Here is a 17,656-nt window from a genome sequence, read left to right as displayed (position 1 = left end):
GTCACAGGGAAGGCTAAGTGGCCAAAATAGTCTAAACCAAGGGATAGCCAGATAATATGTGTTTTACGCTTTGCAGGCTCCATAGGTCCCTGTCACGTATTGTTCTTCTATTTGTTTGCAAACAACCATCCTTAGCTCTTAGGCCATAGTTTGCCCACCCTTGGTCTAAACCATTTCGAAGAAAGAGCAGTAAATTTGCAAGAGATTGGTAGGATTTGTCTTATCAGAGATAAAGGTTTATTTTATTTTATTTTTTTAAATTTTTTTGAGATGGAGTCTTGCTCTGTTGCCCAGGCGGAGTGCAGTGGTGCGATCTTGGCTCACTGCGAGCTCTGCCTCCCTAGTTCACGCCATTCTCCTGCCTCAGCCTCCCGAGTAGCTGGGACTACAGGTGCCCACCACCATGCCTGGCTAATTTTTTGTATTTTTTTAGCAGAGACGGGATTTCACCATGTTAGCCAGGATAGTCTCGATCTCCTGACCTCGTGATGCGCCTGCCTCAGCCTCCCAAAGTGCTGGGATTACAGGTGTGAGCCACCGCGCCCAGCCAGATGAAGGTCTCTTGCAGAGCTATCAGAATACAGAGTTTGTGATACTGCACAGGCATACGAAATGGACAAACAAAACAAAAAGCCCCCAATCAGGTTAATGCATGTAGGAAAACCTGATACGTGAGAGAGATGACGTTATAATCATTGAAGGAGGAATGAACTGCCCAGTAAGTGGTCCAGGGAAAATTCCTAATCTATATAGAAACAAACAAAGAAAAACACAAAACAAAATTAGATTCCCCGTCTCTCATACTAAACCAAAGTAAATTGTGAGGGGATTTAAACACAAAGTAAAAGTCAAACTTGAACATTTCATTAAGGGAATATAAGAGAATATCTTTATCACCTTGCAATAGAGAAATTTCCCAAATAAAATACAAAAGGCACAAATCCAAGAGGAAAAATAATTTTGATTACATTATATATAAAGAATCAGCTGTTCATTAGAAGACTCCAGAAGCAAAATTCATAGACAAACAAGAGACTGGGAGAAATTGTCAAAACGTGAAACCATCAAAGAAAAATCAATGTGAAAAAGGCAAAGATCTCAGAAGAACCGGAAAGCAAATGAACAGTCAAATTTCAGAAGTAGAAACCCAAATAGCCTATAAACATGTGAAACAACTATAAAATATAATTTCACAGCTGTCATTTTGACCAACATTTTATTTTATTTTATTTTTGAGACATGGTCTCACTGTCGCCAGGCCGGAGTGCAGTGGCGTAATCATGGCCTCAACCTCCCAGGCTCAGGTGATCCTCCCACCTTAGCTTCCCAAGTAGCTGGGACTACAGGCACGTACCACCATGCTAGGCTAGTTTTTTGTCTTTTTTGTAGAGACAGGGTTTCGCTATGTTGCCCAGGCTTGAACCCTTGGGCTCAAGCAATTTTCCTGCCTTGGCCTCCCAAAGTGCTGGGATTAGAGGCATGAGCCTTGGCCAACATATTAATCTAACTAAATGCTGAAGACAACATGGATAAATGAGAAGCTATACACTCCTGGTGGGTGTTCATATACATATATGGGGGAAATGTTTATTTTAATCTGCAGAAAAGGTTGTTTTTCTCTTGGGAAACACAGCAGAAGGAAATGCAGAGTTGTTCTATAGATTCTTGCTCCTGTGCCCTGCTCCTTCCCCCTCTTGTGTTCCCACCCCAGGCACTGAAGCTCTGATTCCCTTTCCCTGTGTCCTCTATAGGTCTGACTACCTTGCCATCCCATCTGAGAACAAGGAGAACTCTGCAGTACCAGTGGAGGAATAGAACAGGAGCAGTGTGACATGAGGTGACCTACAGGAACATGGGAGGGGAAGGCAGATGTGGATGGCAGGTTGTACAAGTGACTTTGTTGCCCACAACTGAAGTGACTTTAAATTTGGTCCCTTAGGTCACTGTCCACCCTGCCTGGGGTCCCCGCCCTCAGGGTAATTCTTTAAGCCACAAAGCTCTGTATGCTGTCAGCGCTTCAGAAGGGAACTGCTTTGGCCTGAGGGTTGAGGCAACCTGAACTTGCCCATGGTAACAGAGGCATAGGATTCTCCAACTCCCTTCTTTGGTCAAAGAATTTTGGGGCTGGGCTGGGCTGAACTGGGTGGGAAATTCTCAGTGAGTTATTTTATCTTTGGTAGGTGGCCTGAACACCTGAGGGACTGGACATCCCATGTTCAGCAATGTCAATGGCTTCAGGAGGGCGCCCCAAGGGCCCCATTGCATCCCTTCATGCATCCATCCTTCTATTCATTCATCCATACATCCACCTGCCTCTGAGCTTTCATCTCTGACTTCCTAACTCCATCAGACCTCTACGTACCGTAAGACTCTGCCAGAACCGAGAAGCCAACATTTCTACATAGACTCAACCTCACCCTGTCCTAGTTTTCCAGCAAGACACTCCAAAGCCAACTGGATTTCTCCCCTGTGCTCCAAATGACTTTGTAAAAGTGCTGGAGTTAGCACCTCCCTCTGCCCTTAACTGGCTGGAACTGGTTCATTCTCCATTACTGCAAGAGAATGGATGTCTTAATAGAAGGAAGCAGGAGTGATTAGTTCGGGTTACAGCAAAAGTGTGTCATGAACTTGGATTCCTTGAAGTCAGTTTTGTCAAGTTCATGGCCCACTTTGCTACAGCATCAGAGTGAAGCATGCCTGTCTAGGTTCTCCAGTGACAGAAAGATCCTGAAGCATGGACTAACGTGCTCTCTGGAGCTTAGTACTCCTGAGCTAGATCCTGATGGGTCGCTAAGGTTCCCTTCAAGAAGACAAGGCCAGGAGACTTAGGAAGGACCAATGGTAATTTAAGTGGCTCTTAAAAAGTCATGCAACATGTTTCTGAACACGTTCTTGATCCTATTGCGAGAATGTATGTGTGCCCTCCCTGTGAGCACACTACCTGGGCATTAGGACTGAAATTCCTGAGTTCTTCCTCTCAAAATTTCTGTGCCACCAGTATTATTCCTCATTTTACAAACAGGAGGCAACTAAGACTCATACAGGGCTAACTGAATAAGAGGCTTAAGAGGGTAAAATGGAGCAGAAATAAGCCTTAGGTGCTGCCCAGTTTACACTTCCTGGGATGGATTTTTTTGTTTGTTTTGTTTTTTGTTTTTTTGTTTGAGATGGAGCCTCTGTCACCTAGGCTAGAGTGCAGTGGTGTGATCTCGGCTCACTGCAACCTCTGCGTCTCGGGTTCAAGCGATTTTCATGCCTCGGCCTCTCCAGTAGCTGCAATTACAGGCATGCACCACCACACCTGGCTAAATTTTGTATTTTTAGTACAGACGGGGTTTCACTATGTTGGCCAGGCTAGTCTCGAACTCCTGACCTCAAATGACCCACCCACCTCAGCCTCCCAAAGTACTGGGATTACAGGCGTGAGGCACTGTGCCCAGTGGATAACTTTGTTTCTGGACAGACTGACATTGGACTTGTCTATGGCAGTGCTTCTTTCACAAGCACACACTGGGCTGAGGTCAACTCTGATAGAGTCAGATTACTAGAAAGTGGCCAAAAAAGCAGAGAGAAGAACATGAGGTAGACTTAAAGAACTTCCTTTATGTAAAGATTTGTGACTGTGAAATACCCTCCAGAAAGAGAGTGCATCTGAGTGATATTTAAACTAAGAAAAATGTTTAGTCTGAGATGAAGCATGAGCAAATAAGTGGTGTGAGAGGGGAGGGATGGGTAGGTGGCTTCCAAATACTTCACTTATGAATGCATAATGTTAAGATTTTTTCCCCTAGATTTTGAGGGAGTAGAGAAACTGGAAAAAATTTTAGTCGATATCTCATGTTTCATTTTAATTGAGTGACAGGTCCGAGTGTGACATCCTTCAGCACCTAGGGACAAGAGAGGGCAAAGATGCTTTACAGAATGTAAGAAGATGAAGGTGACTGGGATTTAGTGAGAGAGAGGTCCCTCAGATCTGGGACCTCCCTTTATAGGGCAAGACCATATTCCATTGGTTTAGAGCTTTACTTTAAAAGCTCATTTTTTTTCATTCTTCCATCCCTAGGAAAGTACTTAAAACCAGACCTTTTTTTTTTAGAGACAGAGTCTCACTCTGTCTTCCAGGCTAGAGTGCAGTGGCGCGATCTCAGATCACTGCAGCCTCAACTGCCCCAGGTTTAAGCAATCCTCCCACCTCAGCCCCCAGGTAACTGGGACTACAGGCATGCACCACTATGCCTGGTTAATTTTTGTATTTTTTGTAGAGACTGGGGTCTTGCTATGTTGCCCAGGCTAATCTTGAACTCCTGGGCTCAAGCAATCCGCCAGCCTTAGCCTCTCAAAGCACTGGGATTACAGGCATGAGCAACCGTGCCCGGTCCCAAACTAGACCGTTAACACATTAAAGAGTCTGATTTTGTTGAAGAAAATATTTGCAATAAATTCAAGACTCTTCTTATTGGTAATTTTCCACACAATCCCTCTGAAATAAGGGAGATAATATAGATCTTTTTAACTTTATAGTTAGGAAAATTGGCCTTAGTGTGAAAGTTTTCCAGTCCATAGCTCGTGGATACCACAGCTTGCCGTAGTAGCAAGATGCTTACTACCACTCCGTTTACCTCGGTGGTCCAATAGCTCTTATATCTAAGTTGAACCAGGCAGTATGCATGATTGCCTTTTTCTCTTCTTTTTTAAAAAAACCCAACTCCGGGGCGAGTGCGCGGTGGCCCGCTCAAGCCTGTAATCCCAGCCTCTTGGCGAGGCCGAGACGGGCGGATCACGAGGTCGACGCGAGATCGGACCGATCCTGGCCTAACACGGTGAACCCCGTCTCTTACTAAAAATACAAAAACTAGCCGCGAGTGGGTGACGCGTCTGTGAGTCCCAGCTACTCGGGGCTAAGCAGAGAATGGCAGGTGAACCCGGGATGCGGAGGCTGCAGTGAGCCCTGAGATCCGATCCACTGCACTTCCAGCCCCGGGGCGACAGAGCGGCTCAAAAAAAAAAAAAAAAAAAAAAAAAAAAACCCAACTCTAGAATGCTGCTTGCATGGCTTTTGCTTTTAATGAAGCTGAATGGTACCTATCACTTATTTATCCTTGACAGGTTACCTTCCACACTCTTTCTAACTTCTACATTCTTCTCATTCTTGACACTTTCATTAGAACTATATGGTTTACAAAGTATTTTCACTTAACTATTTTATTTCTTCTCTATAACTGGCCCTGTGAGGTCAATATTATGAATACTCACATTACAAAAGAAGAAACTGAGGCTCTCTGAGGTTAAGTAGCTTTACTAAATTATAAGGAAACCTAGCTGGTAGGTGGACAGCGAGAATCCAGGTCTTCTGACTCCTCTTTCCGTTCTCTTTCCACTGAGAACATAGCTGCTTCCTTTTCTTATTTTTTAGCTTCCATCTAACCATTGCCTGTCTTGCCTGTCCTAATGTTCTCCATCTTCTCTCACCCCTAATCCCACTCACTGCTTCTCTACCACTTTGCTTTTTGGTGGATGCTAGCAATGTGCTTTGAGAGTCGGTCCTACTTTGGTTCTCTTTCTAGTTGGTTTGTACATCATTATTTCTCCTGAATTGCAACTAAACTCCTTCCTGGGAGATTTGATCCTGACTGTAAATCAACAAGGTACTGTGATCACCAGCCTACTTCCAATCTCCACCCACCTCCCTGTCTCTTCCCATAATCTTATAAAAGACCCAGACTAGATGTGTGTTTCTCTGGAAGCTTTATCTGGCCTGATGTTGCTTATTAAAGGGCTTAGAAGAGTTCTCAAGGGCTATTATTATCACTTTGGAAACCCCATCTGTTGTCTTGGTGCTGGATATTTCCCATGTCTGATCCTCGGTAACACAATTCACTAAAGGCCAAGCTTGGCTCAGTCTGATTTTCCCGTTCTTACTGCTTCACAGCCATGAATGTGATTGCTCGATCCAGTTGGCCCCAAGAGCACCTTGCCCTGTTGACCTTCACTGTCACCTCAGTCTTGAATCAGAGCCCCAACCTCAAACACTCCTTGCTTGTCCCTACCCCAGCCTTCATTCTCACCACTTGTTTAATGGCATGCCCCTTTAGTTTCTCTATTCCCAAATAGAGAATACACACTCAGACTTCCTTCTCAGTTGCAGGTTTCTCCTTAGATGTCCACCTAGAAATATTACTAGGAAAGTCACTTTTCAAAGCAGGAATATGCTGGAAAGTGTGAAGCGCAGTGCATGGTTAAGAGACAGCAGCTCCCTCCTCTCTCCCCAAAATTATTGGATCAAAACAAGAAATTCTACCCATCTCAGAATCTGTGAGTCCTCCTCACATAAATCTGAGGGAAAAGGCTGTGTCATTTCATCTTTGCAGGAAGAAAAAGAAGCAAGAGCTAGACACACTTCAGAATATATCTTAGTTTGTCCTTTCCCAGTTTAACATGAAAATGAAAAAACAAGAACAAAAAAACAAGCCTTCCTCTCACCTCATTTTGTAAATGAAAAATCCCTAATTCAGTGAATTCACCTAGTCACTGCCAATGTATCTGAATAGTGCTTGGTGTGCTTGCCAGTCTGATCATCCACTCATTCTAGTAACATCTTTTTGCACTCACTCTGTCAAGCGCTAGCCTAGACTTTCAGTGTGCTATGCAGTCATCGGTCTGAAAAACAGCATCAAACCCTACTTAATCTCTAAACTCTCAGCTGGTGGACAGCTCATGATTAATTCAGCCCACTTCCTCCCCCTTAGTTGAGTTCGCAGCAGGACTCAGGAGATAAGCACTTCCAAGCAAGTCTGATTTATACATCAAACTCGGGTCTCCAGCCCAGGCCAGCTAACCCTCAGAGCCAGCAATGCTCTGTGCTTCCTCCCTGTGTCACTGCTTGGCAAGAGCTGCTTCTGCTCAGCAGTGTGTGTGATGGAGAGGGAGGCCGCTGAAGGCCGAGTGCTTGCAGGCTTGTGAACCGCCATCCAACAAAATCCACAAACTCTTAGTCTTGCAACAGATAGAAGTATTTTCCATGTTATCATCTTCATATTGCTTTTTCTTGATTTTCCACAGCCAATCGTTTTCCAAACTCTAGAAATGTTCCTGACCACCTAAGCCCTCAACACATAATGCCTGTATGTGCTATTTTTCAGTAAACTCCTTGTTCATGTCAATAAAGTATCCCTAAAAACCACTCTCAATAAAGTATCCCTAAAAACCACTCTCTTTGGTTTTGTTCTACTTACTAAGTGTATCTGCCCCATAGACTATGCCTTCCCCCAGCACCCCAGCCTGCTTCAAATTCCTGTACCCGATCTGTGGATATGCATGAGAATGAAAACCATGTAGTAGCCTCACATTAAACACACACTAAATGTGTGATCTAGCCTGTCTGCTTGCCTTTCCTCCTCTACCCCAATACAAAGGAACACAAGAGTCACTTATGTTCTTGCCTGACATCAAACAGGTTTCCTAACCAGGTAGCAAGGAGCTCCCTGCAAGGCTGACCTAATGAAGGGAGGAGCCAATCTGGCTCTCAGCTCCACCAGTTTAGGGAACATAAAAGAAGAAGGCGAAGCAGTGTCTCAACATTCATCTTCCCGGAAGTGTTAAGGCCCGAAGAGGTGAAAGTTCAACAAGAAACCATCATCAGGATTCACAGTTCACCACAATCTCCTACAGCAACAGTACTACTCATCATAAGATTAAAAATCGGCCAGGCGCGGTGGCTCACACCTGTAGTCCCAGCACTTTGGGAGGCTGAGGCAGGCGGATCACCTGAAGTCGGGGTTCAAGACCAGCCTGGCCAACATGTTGAAACCCCATCTCTACTAAAAATACAAAAATTAGCCAGGCGTAGTGGCAGGTGCCTGTAGTCCCAGCTACTCGGGATGCTAAGGCAGGAGAATTGCTTGAACCCAGAAGGTGGAGGTTGCAGTGAGCTGAGATCATGCCATTGCACTCCAGTCTAGGCAACAAGAGTGCAACTCCATCTCAAAAAGAAAAAAAAAAAAAAGATTAATCATCCCAACACTTTGGTAAGCTGAAGCGGGAGGATCACTTGAGGCCAGGAGTCTAAGACAAGCCTGAGCAACATAGTGAGACCCCATCTCTAAGAAAAAAAATAGCCTGGCATGGTGGTGTGTGCCTGTAGCCTGAACTACTCAGGACGCTGAGGTGGGAGGAATACTTGAGCTCAGGAGATCAAGGCTGCAGTGGGCCATGATTGCACCACTACACTCCAGCCTAGGTGACAGTGAGACCGTCTCAAAACAAAATACTTTAGTATAATACCAGCTGCCATACTAAGAACGATGTGTTGTTTTAAATGTATTATCTCTGAAACACTGAGGCTTGGAATGACAGATGGGGCATAAGGCCACACAGTTGGTAAACAGTGATGCTGCACGTTGTACTCAGATCTGACTCCAAAACTTACCCATTCCAGTTGATCAGGCGGCCTCCCTCCTGCCTGTGAGAAGGTGGACGGCTGCGTGTATGTGTATGTGTGTGTGTACAAGCGTACCTACACACACATGCCTTCACGACTTGCTGTGAGTCTACTTGGGAAGACCAGAAACATCTGAGTTGACGAGCACTCATAAATCAAGCAATAAATACGCACACCATTTATTATTGTAGTTCAATACTTTTTTCTTTTTAATTCATACTGTACGTCCGTCCATGGCTCTAGCTACTTTACATTAAGATTTGGCTGGGCAGCCTTGTGTGTTTCTAGGTACTAGCAGTAAGTGTTCCGACCTTGCGCACAGCGCCAGGCAAAGTACAGTTACAGATCCAAATACAGACGGCCAGACAACTCGACTGCACTTGACCCGTGTTCTTTCCCATAGATGGCCCAGTGCAGGTGTTGGGGCTGCTCCCTCTGCCTCACCCCACTCCACCTCATGTCAGGATTATCCAGGGGCCGCTATGGCCTCTGACCCATCCCTCCCCACCTTGGAGTCTAGGTTGAGTTGGGGAAAAAGCACCATGGGTTTGGGAAGATGGTCTGGTCCATGCAGAGAGTGGTCTGGCCCTTGAGTGCAGGGTAGGAAAATGTGGGGAGCCACAAGCTATTGTTGGCAAAAATGGCTGCTTTGACTATGCAATCTCAGCACGTGGCACCCAAGCCCCAGGCAATGCCCCAGACAGCTGCCTTGCCTGGAGCAGAGGCCACCCTTTTGCTTCTGCAATGTCTTATTGTATTGAGAGAAGCAAGGAGGGCTGAAGAATGACAATGTTCTTTAAGCCTTCGAATGTTGGGGAGATCATCCAGCATCAGCTCCTCCTGGCCGGCAAGGTGCTGCTCATCAGCTGCCAAGACTCCAGTCCGGGCTCCAGGGCCTGCTGAGGATCTCCAGTCACAAGACCCCAGAGCTGTTGCACAGAACATCAAAACAGGGAGCTGGCTGGGCCCTTCACAACCATGGCCAGAGCAGAAGTGAGGTAACAAGGCTGGGCAGAGCGGTGGGAAGGGAGCTCTCTAAACAGTGTGCAAATTCCTGCTCTGCACTATGACAGCAAGCAGGGGTCTTAAAAGATGGCCTTCCAAGAAAGTGCTCCTCAGACCCAAAATGCATCTTCTGGAAGAAAACACAGAGGTGAAGCGGATTGGGGCCAACCTGCTGGAGGTTGGGGGAATGAAAGTCAAGGATGTGAAGTGGTGAATGGGATGATTGTCCCATAGCCTAGAGACAAGTGGTGAGGGTGGGGAGAATCAGGAAGGGGCCCCGGAGTTTCCTCCTGGAGGAGGCAGGCAGGGTATGAGGTGTAGGGAGACCAGAGCCCTGCCGTCTGGGGGAGGGAGAAGAGTGCTATTTCTCCTGGGGGCAGTAGGAGAAAAGGGCTGGCTTTGGCTGCCCTGCAGAGCTTAAAGAAGCGGCATGGTATGGCACAGAAAGTACCCTTCTGGGACCACAGGCATCCAGAAAGATACTTCCCCTAGTCCCTTCTCCAGGACCTCATCCTAGGGATGCTGCCTGGAAATGTAATAGGTATAGTTCAAGTTTGGGTGGGGGGCATGGACACGGAGAGAATCCACTTCTCACAAAGCACTCCTCTTGAGCTCTCTTGGTCCTCCCCATGTCAGTCTAGGTTCTTAGTGTCAGTGCTCTAAGGCAAACCCAAGGGTTTTAGCCAAAGCTTCATACTAAATCCAAACCCTATCTAGACCAAAGAGAAGTGCTAGGACCAGAAGTGGTTTCTCTCCACTGTTTCTTCTACCAGTAAGGAGGAAGGACAGATGGATGAAAGGCTTCACAGAGCCTAGAGATAGAAGATGAGCTCCATTGAAAAGAATGTTCTTCTCCCAACTTAGAGAAAGTCCAAAGGAAGATCCCTCCACAAACTAGGCCAAAGAAGGAAGAAACTCTTCTAGGTGAATACTGAGCAATACATCAAGCTCGATCTCTCTCTCTCTCTCTCTCTCTCTCTCTCTCTCTCTCTCTCCCCTACTGGGCCTCCCCAGCCCTCCTAGCCACCTAAAGAATATATTTTAACCACCCTGGGTCTCCTGGGAATGCAGACACTGCCCTACCACGCCTCTAAATACTGGGAAGTTTCAGCCTCTGGGCTTGTTCCCTCCTGGCAGAGTAACTGAGAAATTCCACCCAGTCTTCTCAGCCTCTGGCCTAACCCCCAAGATGATGTCAAAGCTAGAACCTGCCTTAAAGATGATCTAGCCCCACTCCCTCCTGTGACAGGAGGATACTGAAGCTCAGAGACGGGAATGACTTGCCCAAGGCCACAGAGCTTAGTCAGTGGAAAAGTCAGGACCCAGGCCCAGGTCTCCAAACCATCAGTGCAGTGCTCTTATACAGAGCTTCAGGCAGCTGATCTTGCTGGCCTGAGATGTAATCCTCTTGTTCCCAAAGAGGTGGATGGGGAAGGGAGAGAGTTGCACCCATGATTAGCTTGTCTGAGGCCAGTCTTGTCAATTCTTTCACGGTAAGCTGTAATGGAACCTTAGATCCTATAGTAGTTCTTCACCTCATTAGAAATTGCAAATTCTTTAAAATTGAGTGCAAACTCTCAAACATTGTACCATATGAGTCATTACAGAAAGACTCCTGCGTGTCCCTAGTAAACAAAAACAAACACAAAAAGCACTGGCTGGAAGAAGTTACATAAGTAGTGATTTTTTGATGCTCCCTTGTAGACAGCAACTAGCCAAGCTAACGGCCAGGAATACAATGCTATTTATTTGTTTCACTCCCAGACTTATCTGCAAGGGTGAGTTAAGATCTCTTTCACAAGCTATTAACCAAGGGGGAAGAGATTTTGTTTGGGAATGAATAGAGTTGTTGGTTTTCTCCTGGTATGATAGTCAAAAAATTATTGGTACAGAGAGAGCCTACAAGAGACCCACAATTCTTAAAGGTCATTCCCTATGTGCACACATTGTCTACTGGGTTCAAATCACTAAAAAACCAGGAGGAGGGTTCTTCTGATATACTCAGTACTGCCCTCCCTGCCACCTTCTCCTCCTGGGAATGGTCCTGAGAGGTAAAGCAGAAGCAGAACAACTCCCTGTAGCCAGGTCTGCTCTGTCACTTGACTCCAAACAAAGAACCCTTTTAAAGTCATCCCACAGGTTCCACCATGGCACCTTTCATAATTAAATAACTTAAGTAAATAATTATGTATGGAATAAATTCAGGAATCTCCAATTTTGCATTCAAAACTTTCTGGGAATAGTTTTGGCTTCTGACTGTGCCAAGGGGGAGATTTCCAGCAGTCTGCATCATGCCTCCTTCTTTGGCTCAGACCCCATGAGCCTTGATCCCTACCATTGTCCCTTACCCAAAGTCCTAGACAAGAAGTGAACAAGGACACACTGGGCTGTGCGCATAGGCACTCTTCACAGGGATTACATGAAACTGCATTTCCTCCCATCTCCTCTTCTAGAGGAGGAATACCTGCTCTAGCTGATGACTTGGAGCCTCCTCACCCTCCTCCCTTGGAGGATGACCTGGGCATGGACCTTCCTGTTTTCTGATCCTGCCCTTAGGGAAATACCAAGGCCTTATCTTCACATGGAAAAGTCAAAAACTGTAATTGCCACAGGGAATTAAAGGCCATTCTAAGAGAAAGATACAACTTTGTGGGGTAGATGAGTGATAAAATCTTCTGTCTTTTGGGCTGATGTTCTGGGACATCTGGGACATCTGGGGTTCCTTCTGCCCCTGCATCAAGAAGCCCAGGAGAAGAACAAGCAAGACTGAAGAGCTCTGCATGCCAAATTGGCTGTGACTCTTTCATGAATCTCCACAAGCTCTGCCTGGAGCTGGTGGGACTCTTTTGATCATTATATGAAGAAATAGTAGTTAGTGTATGAGGGATGATGAATGTGCCCAGAGGGCCCCGTGAATTCAGATAAATGCATGGTGCTAGTGGGCCAACCCTGAAAAGGCCCTGAATGTCTCACTCTTTCAAGCCAGTGCCTTCTACTCCTTAATGATCTTACACCTCTGTGGGGCCAGAGACCAGAACAGGATTTGTACTCCATCCCCTGCCAGAACCCCCATTCCCAAGTCTGAGAAACTCAGGATTTGGAATGACTCCCTTGGGGCATAGATTTCACTTGGCCTTTTCCTGCCCAAACACATGCACCTTTGCCAGTTCCTTCCCTCCAATGGCTTAGATGCTTTTTCCATGTGCAAGCTATCTCAGACAGTTGTCTCCATTGGCTAATGCTGGTTCATTCCAAGAGCAAATGACGCTGGCAACCCATCTTGGTGCTCACCACTCACAGTGTTCTGTGGGTAAACCCTGCACCCCGGACGTGGCAAGGGCCTTCTCTTCCTCTCTCAAATCCTGGAGGGCCCAGCACACCCTGACTTATCCTGGAAATCACACTGACAGCTCCAAGGGAAGGCCTCAGAGCCACAGACCTGACTTGCTTAGAAGCACTAAAAGAGGTTTAATAAGGTCAAAAATGCTCCACCCTGGCTAATAAACAATGTGCTCTTAGGGCACAGAAAACAATAGGACTTTAGGCACTAAAAAGTGACACTTCGCCCAGATCCAGCCTGGGAGAAGACCAGAGAGAAAGTGGGTGGGAAAGTAAGAAATTCCCAGCCCTTACTGGGTCCACACCCTACACAGGTCGGAGGAAGGTGCAGGGGTGATGGAGGAGAGTATCCTTCAGAACACGAGTCTTGGGAGCCTGCCACCCCACAATGCAGCCTTCCTAACTTTCTAAGCATCCTCTCCATCTGATGCTCAGTACGGTCCGGATCACGTGGGTGGCCAACCCTAGGAGTTTAGACTGGGCTCCCTTGATGTGTCTGTGTTCCCAAGAGAAGGCCTGGGGAAGCCTGGGGTAGGGAAGAAAAGATTCTCTTTTATTTTGGAAACAAATTAAAAGGGGATCAGGGAACCAAGCACCTTAAGCAATGCCGTCTTGAGAGTTCTTTTTGAGACCTAGGGTCTTCACAGGCGTCACTTTGGCTCAACATTTCCCTTCTAAGAGCCAAGAATGGCCAGCAAGGGAAGGGGTGGGGAACAGAGGGTGGGAGGAGGGAGATCGGGGCGGTCGGTGCTGAGAGGCGGTTCCTGCCCTCCTCAGCTGCTCCACCCCAGGAAAACGCTGCTCCGGCCGGCACAGGGAGCGGGAGGGCCCGCTCCTTCTCCCTGGTACATAGGCATTATCTCTTTTTTAAAATCTGTATATAATATATATATTTATATTCTGTATATATATATATTTATATATATATTTATATGGTCTATGTACACGTATTGCACAGGCCTCTTGCAGCCACCCTGTTCCTGCCTTGTCAATGATAGCGATTCCTCTTTTCTTCACTTTCCGACGTGTAGTCGCGGGACCTGATGCCGTTCTGAAGGTTGATGAGTGAGTCCTTCATCTGCAAGACAGAAAACCCCACCCCAGGCCTGGGTCTGCGCTTTCAGTGGGATTCTCCACCAAGCAGCCCTCTCCCCACACCCGCCTAGGGCAGGCCTCCAACCACGCCATGGGGCTGAAAAGAGTCAGGCACCTAAAGCAAGGCTGGTTCTCTGGGCACGCTGTTTCAAACAGAAAGGGGACAGTCAGGCTGGGCATGGTGACTCACACCTGTCATCCCAGCACTTTGGGAGGCAGAGGTGGGAGGATCGCTTGAGGCCAGGAGTTTCAGATCAGCCTGGGTAACACAGAGAGACCCCATCTCTATAAAAAATTTAAAAACTAGCCAGCCCCTATGATATGCACCTGTAGTCCTAACTACTCAGGAGGCTGGGGTGGGAGAATGGCTTGAACCCGGGAGTTCGTAACTGCAGAGAACTATGACTGCACCACTGCACTCCAGCCTGGGCAGCAGAGCAAGACCCTGCCTCTTAAAAAAAGAGAGAGAGAGAGAGAGGGAAAGGGAGAGGGAGAGAGAAATAAAAGAAAAAAGAGAGGAAGAAAGAAAGAAAGGAGACAGACAATCTAGCATGGGAAGCCCTTGGGTAGGGCTTACTGGGTCTCAGTGCTGAATCGAGAACTCTCTTGAAGTGTTCAATTGTTACAAAGAGCCTCTCAGGCTGTCACTGACTTGATCTACTCGTTTCATCTGGTTTCCCTGATGATCCTTAATATACCACATGCCTGTCTTTGTACATTTAGCCACACTGTTCCCCCACCTGGGAATCTTTGTGCTCTTGCCTAGGCCAATCTCACCCATCTGCTAAGGCTCAGAACAAATCCAAACTTTCTCCAGCTCTCAGTCATCCCTCTCCTTCATGGTCTCTCACACAGCACACTCAGGCTCTGGACTTCAGTCATCTTTCGTTGCTTGGTTTCATGTTTGCTAGGACTAGAACTGTGTCTAATCCTTCTCTTGTGCACCCAGGGGCACCATGCAGAGAACTGGGTAATTTCCTAGTTGGTACCCATATCAGCAAATTAACATTTTTAGGTCATAGACTGCAGTCTAAATGGGAGACTAGAATGGAGCCCGGCAGGAGAATTCTAAAATGGCCCATCACACCACATATTTAAATACTCACATATTTACATACTGTCTCTGGGTAAACTGCTCTGTTACAACGTAAGACAACATTTCTGGGGTAAATGGTTACAGATTTGGGGAAAGTCTGGTCTCCCTGCTTAGTCTACCACTTTCTTCCAGCTGGTTCATTTATATCTTCTGCTCAAGACAGAGGACGAGGCCATTCTGTTATTTAAAAGTTACTTTTAAAGAGATTGAAACAAAACAACTCTCTTCATACTTGTAGGGTAGAATCTACTAGGCTATAAGTCTGACAGCCCCAACCCCCAAGTTAATGAGCCCCATTCTGAAATAGAATTCTAGAATTGGAAGAGACCCCTGGGTCATCTAGTCCAACTGTCCCAGTTTAATCTATAAGTTCTTTATCCATCATCATCTAGTTACCCCTTGAACACTTTCAATGTTGGAATCTCAGTTCTCTACAGTAGCCTGTTCCATTGCTGGACAGCATTAGCCACAAGTTGTCTGCATTTGATGATGAAGAAAAATTACTTTCTTAAACTTCTAGCCCTAGTTCAGTAGTTCAGTGCTCTGGAGTTTTCCAGTAAATCTAACCCTTGACACCTGTTGGCCTGGGTGTCTGAAGACCACCCTGTTCTCCTCACCCCCGTGTTCCCTTCTCCTGGGTTTGTCCTCATTTCCATCAACGATTCTTGAAATGGTAGGGCTTCTAAAGTCCTCACTATGCTTTTTGTCTTCTTTTGGTTAAAAAAAAAAATGCCCTCCTTAAGTATGGTGACAAAGTTAAACACATTCAACTGGGTCCTGAGAGCTGCATTAAGATTCTTTCCCCCCCCCCTTTTTTTTTTTGAGATGAAGTCTCACTCTGTCGCCCAGGCTGGAGTGCAGCCTGGGCGACATCTCAGCTCACTGAAACCTCCGCCTCCCAGGTTCAAGCAATTCTCCTGCCTTAGCCTCCCAAGCAGCTGGGATTACAGGCGTGCGCCACCATGCTCTGCTAATTTTTATATTTTGAGTAGAGACAAGGTTTTGCCATGTTGGCCAGTCTGGTCTCAAACTCCTGACCTCAAGTGACCTGCCCTCTTCAGCCTCCCAAAGTGCTGGGATTATAGGCATGAGCCACCACGCCCAGCCTCTTTCTCCTTATTTAGAGCTAAGACCAAACAATGCAAGGAAATAATGTTTAATTTTAATGAGCACCACCCATATGCCATCAAATCCTGATGACAGTTCCATGAAGCTACAATTACAATTCCTATTTTATAAATGAAGAAATGGAAGCTCAAGGTCCCTTGCTCACGGTCACAAAATTAGTTAGTGGCAAGGCTGGGATGCCATCTCTGGCTGGTCACAAAACGTCAGAAAGGCAACTCTTTAGGGAGAGAAGTTGTCACGTAGCAGGGTAAATCCTGAGTCTATCACTTTCTAATTCTCTTGCACAGCAAAGGCAGGTTCCTGCTCTCTAGGCAACCACATGGAGGCATATTTTATAAGATACTAAACTATTCTGGGGAAGCAGGAAGCTCCCTCCCCCAAGGAAACTAGGCTAATTTTTGATTTTGCCTCAGGATGATTTGCCTAAATAGTTGATCTCGTTTTGCGGGGGGGAATACAGGCAAACTGTACGACAAAGATGATGCTACGACAAGAAGACATAGTACAGCCATCTTCCCAGACTATCAGTGCAGTGCCACCGACTGTCAAAGGAGGGGGCGGTGAACATTTGAAAAAACTCAAAGACATGCCCTCTGGGAAGACAAATCTCTGTAAAAGGGTTGAGGGGGTTCTCTGTTTAAATGCCTGTCAGATGGTTATGGTTACCAAAAATAGAAATAAAAAGAGTTCTCCTTCCAACTAACCTACAGCTTTCCTGGTGCACATTCAGTGGGTCATTTTATTGTTATTATTTTTTAGAATACACCTGCATTTCTAGCAGCCCACTCAAGGAAGGCTTTCCATTTAGAACAATGCATGGCTTGGAGGAAGAATGAATTGGAGGGAGAAGTCTGGAGGGTGGTGATAGAGACGAGGATCTTTCTCACTGCATAAGGGAAGGAGTCCCTGCTCCCAAAGACTGGGGCAAGCAGAGAAGGTGGGTATCTCACCTGGTCAAGGAGCATCACTGAGGATTTGATGATCTCCCTCCATTTTTGGAGCTCAGTATCGTGGTACTTTTGTTGAGACTCTAAGAGCTGGGCCCATTCTGTCTGAGACTGGGGTAACCTGTGGGGTAGAAGAAGGGGTACCCCAGCAGCTGGAGTTATGCTCAGCGAACTGTCCTGTGCTCCCAGACCCCTAAAGGACAGAGAGTCACATCAGAGTGCTTTGTCCTCTGCCCACTGCCCCTGGTTCCCCTGTGCCCCAGATCAGAAGTGGGCTGAAACTATAGGGAGAGATTCCGAGTTTCCCTGTGGGGTCTTCCCAGAGGGCTATCCCTTGGGCAAGGGCAGTGAGGCAGTTCCAAGGAGACTGGGAGACAGGTGTCATGGCACTGGGTGGGATGAAGGTGGAGGTGAGGGGACGAGGCCAGGATTACCTTTCTTGGAGCCTTAGACCCTGCCAAGCAGTGAGGGTCTGCGTGGTGTATTCCAACATCCAGAGTTTGTAGAAGAGCATCATGTTAAGGATGACCAGCAGCACCAGACTAGGAAGGAGACATGGGGAAAAAAACCAACAGCAGTGAGATGTCATCTGAGCCTAGGGCATCCCCC

At 46.6% G+C, this 17,656-nt stretch overlaps 2 protein-coding genes across 14 annotated transcripts in view; one reads left to right on the top strand and one right to left on the bottom strand.

The window, feature by feature from the left end:
* SCN3B (sodium voltage-gated channel beta subunit 3) overlaps positions 1 to 4,154 on the top strand; it is a 29,673-nt gene extending 25,519 nt beyond the window's left edge. The window contains exons 5-6 of the mRNA XM_017875665.1: positions 1,712 to 1,837; positions 2,181 to 4,154. Coding sequence (XP_017731154.1) covers positions 1,712 to 1,815 — 104 coding nt within the window. The 3' untranslated portion in view covers positions 1,816 to 1,837; positions 2,181 to 4,154. The remainder of the gene's footprint in view (positions 1 to 1,711; positions 1,838 to 2,180) is intronic.
* Positions 4,155 to 8,619: 4,465 nt separating this feature from the next.
* GRAMD1B (GRAM domain containing 1B) overlaps positions 8,620 to 17,656 on the bottom strand; it is a 282,810-nt gene continuing 273,773 nt past the window's right edge. For 9 of the 13 annotated variants that reach the window (XM_017875634.1, XM_017875627.1, XM_017875628.1 and 6 more), the window contains 3 exons: positions 17,482 to 17,589; positions 17,051 to 17,240; positions 8,620 to 13,859 (listed from right to left, as the gene is read on the bottom strand). In XM_017875634.1, coding sequence (XP_017731123.1) covers positions 13,770 to 13,859; positions 17,051 to 17,240; positions 17,482 to 17,589 — 388 coding nt within the window. In that variant the 3' untranslated portion in view covers positions 8,620 to 13,769. The remainder of the gene's footprint in view (positions 13,860 to 17,050; positions 17,241 to 17,481; positions 17,590 to 17,656) is intronic. The other 4 variants (XM_017875629.1, XM_017875630.1, XM_017875637.1 and 1 more) reach the window with 1 other exon arrangement.

This window comes from Rhinopithecus bieti, unplaced genomic scaffold, assembly GCF_001698545.2.
Source record: "Rhinopithecus bieti isolate Rb0 unplaced genomic scaffold, ASM169854v2 scaffold_7884, whole genome shotgun sequence".
NCBI lineage: Eukaryota > Metazoa > Chordata > Mammalia > Primates > Cercopithecidae > Rhinopithecus > Rhinopithecus bieti.
Note: the sequence above shows the minus strand (reverse complement) of the source record. Positions and strands in the feature narration are given on the sequence as shown.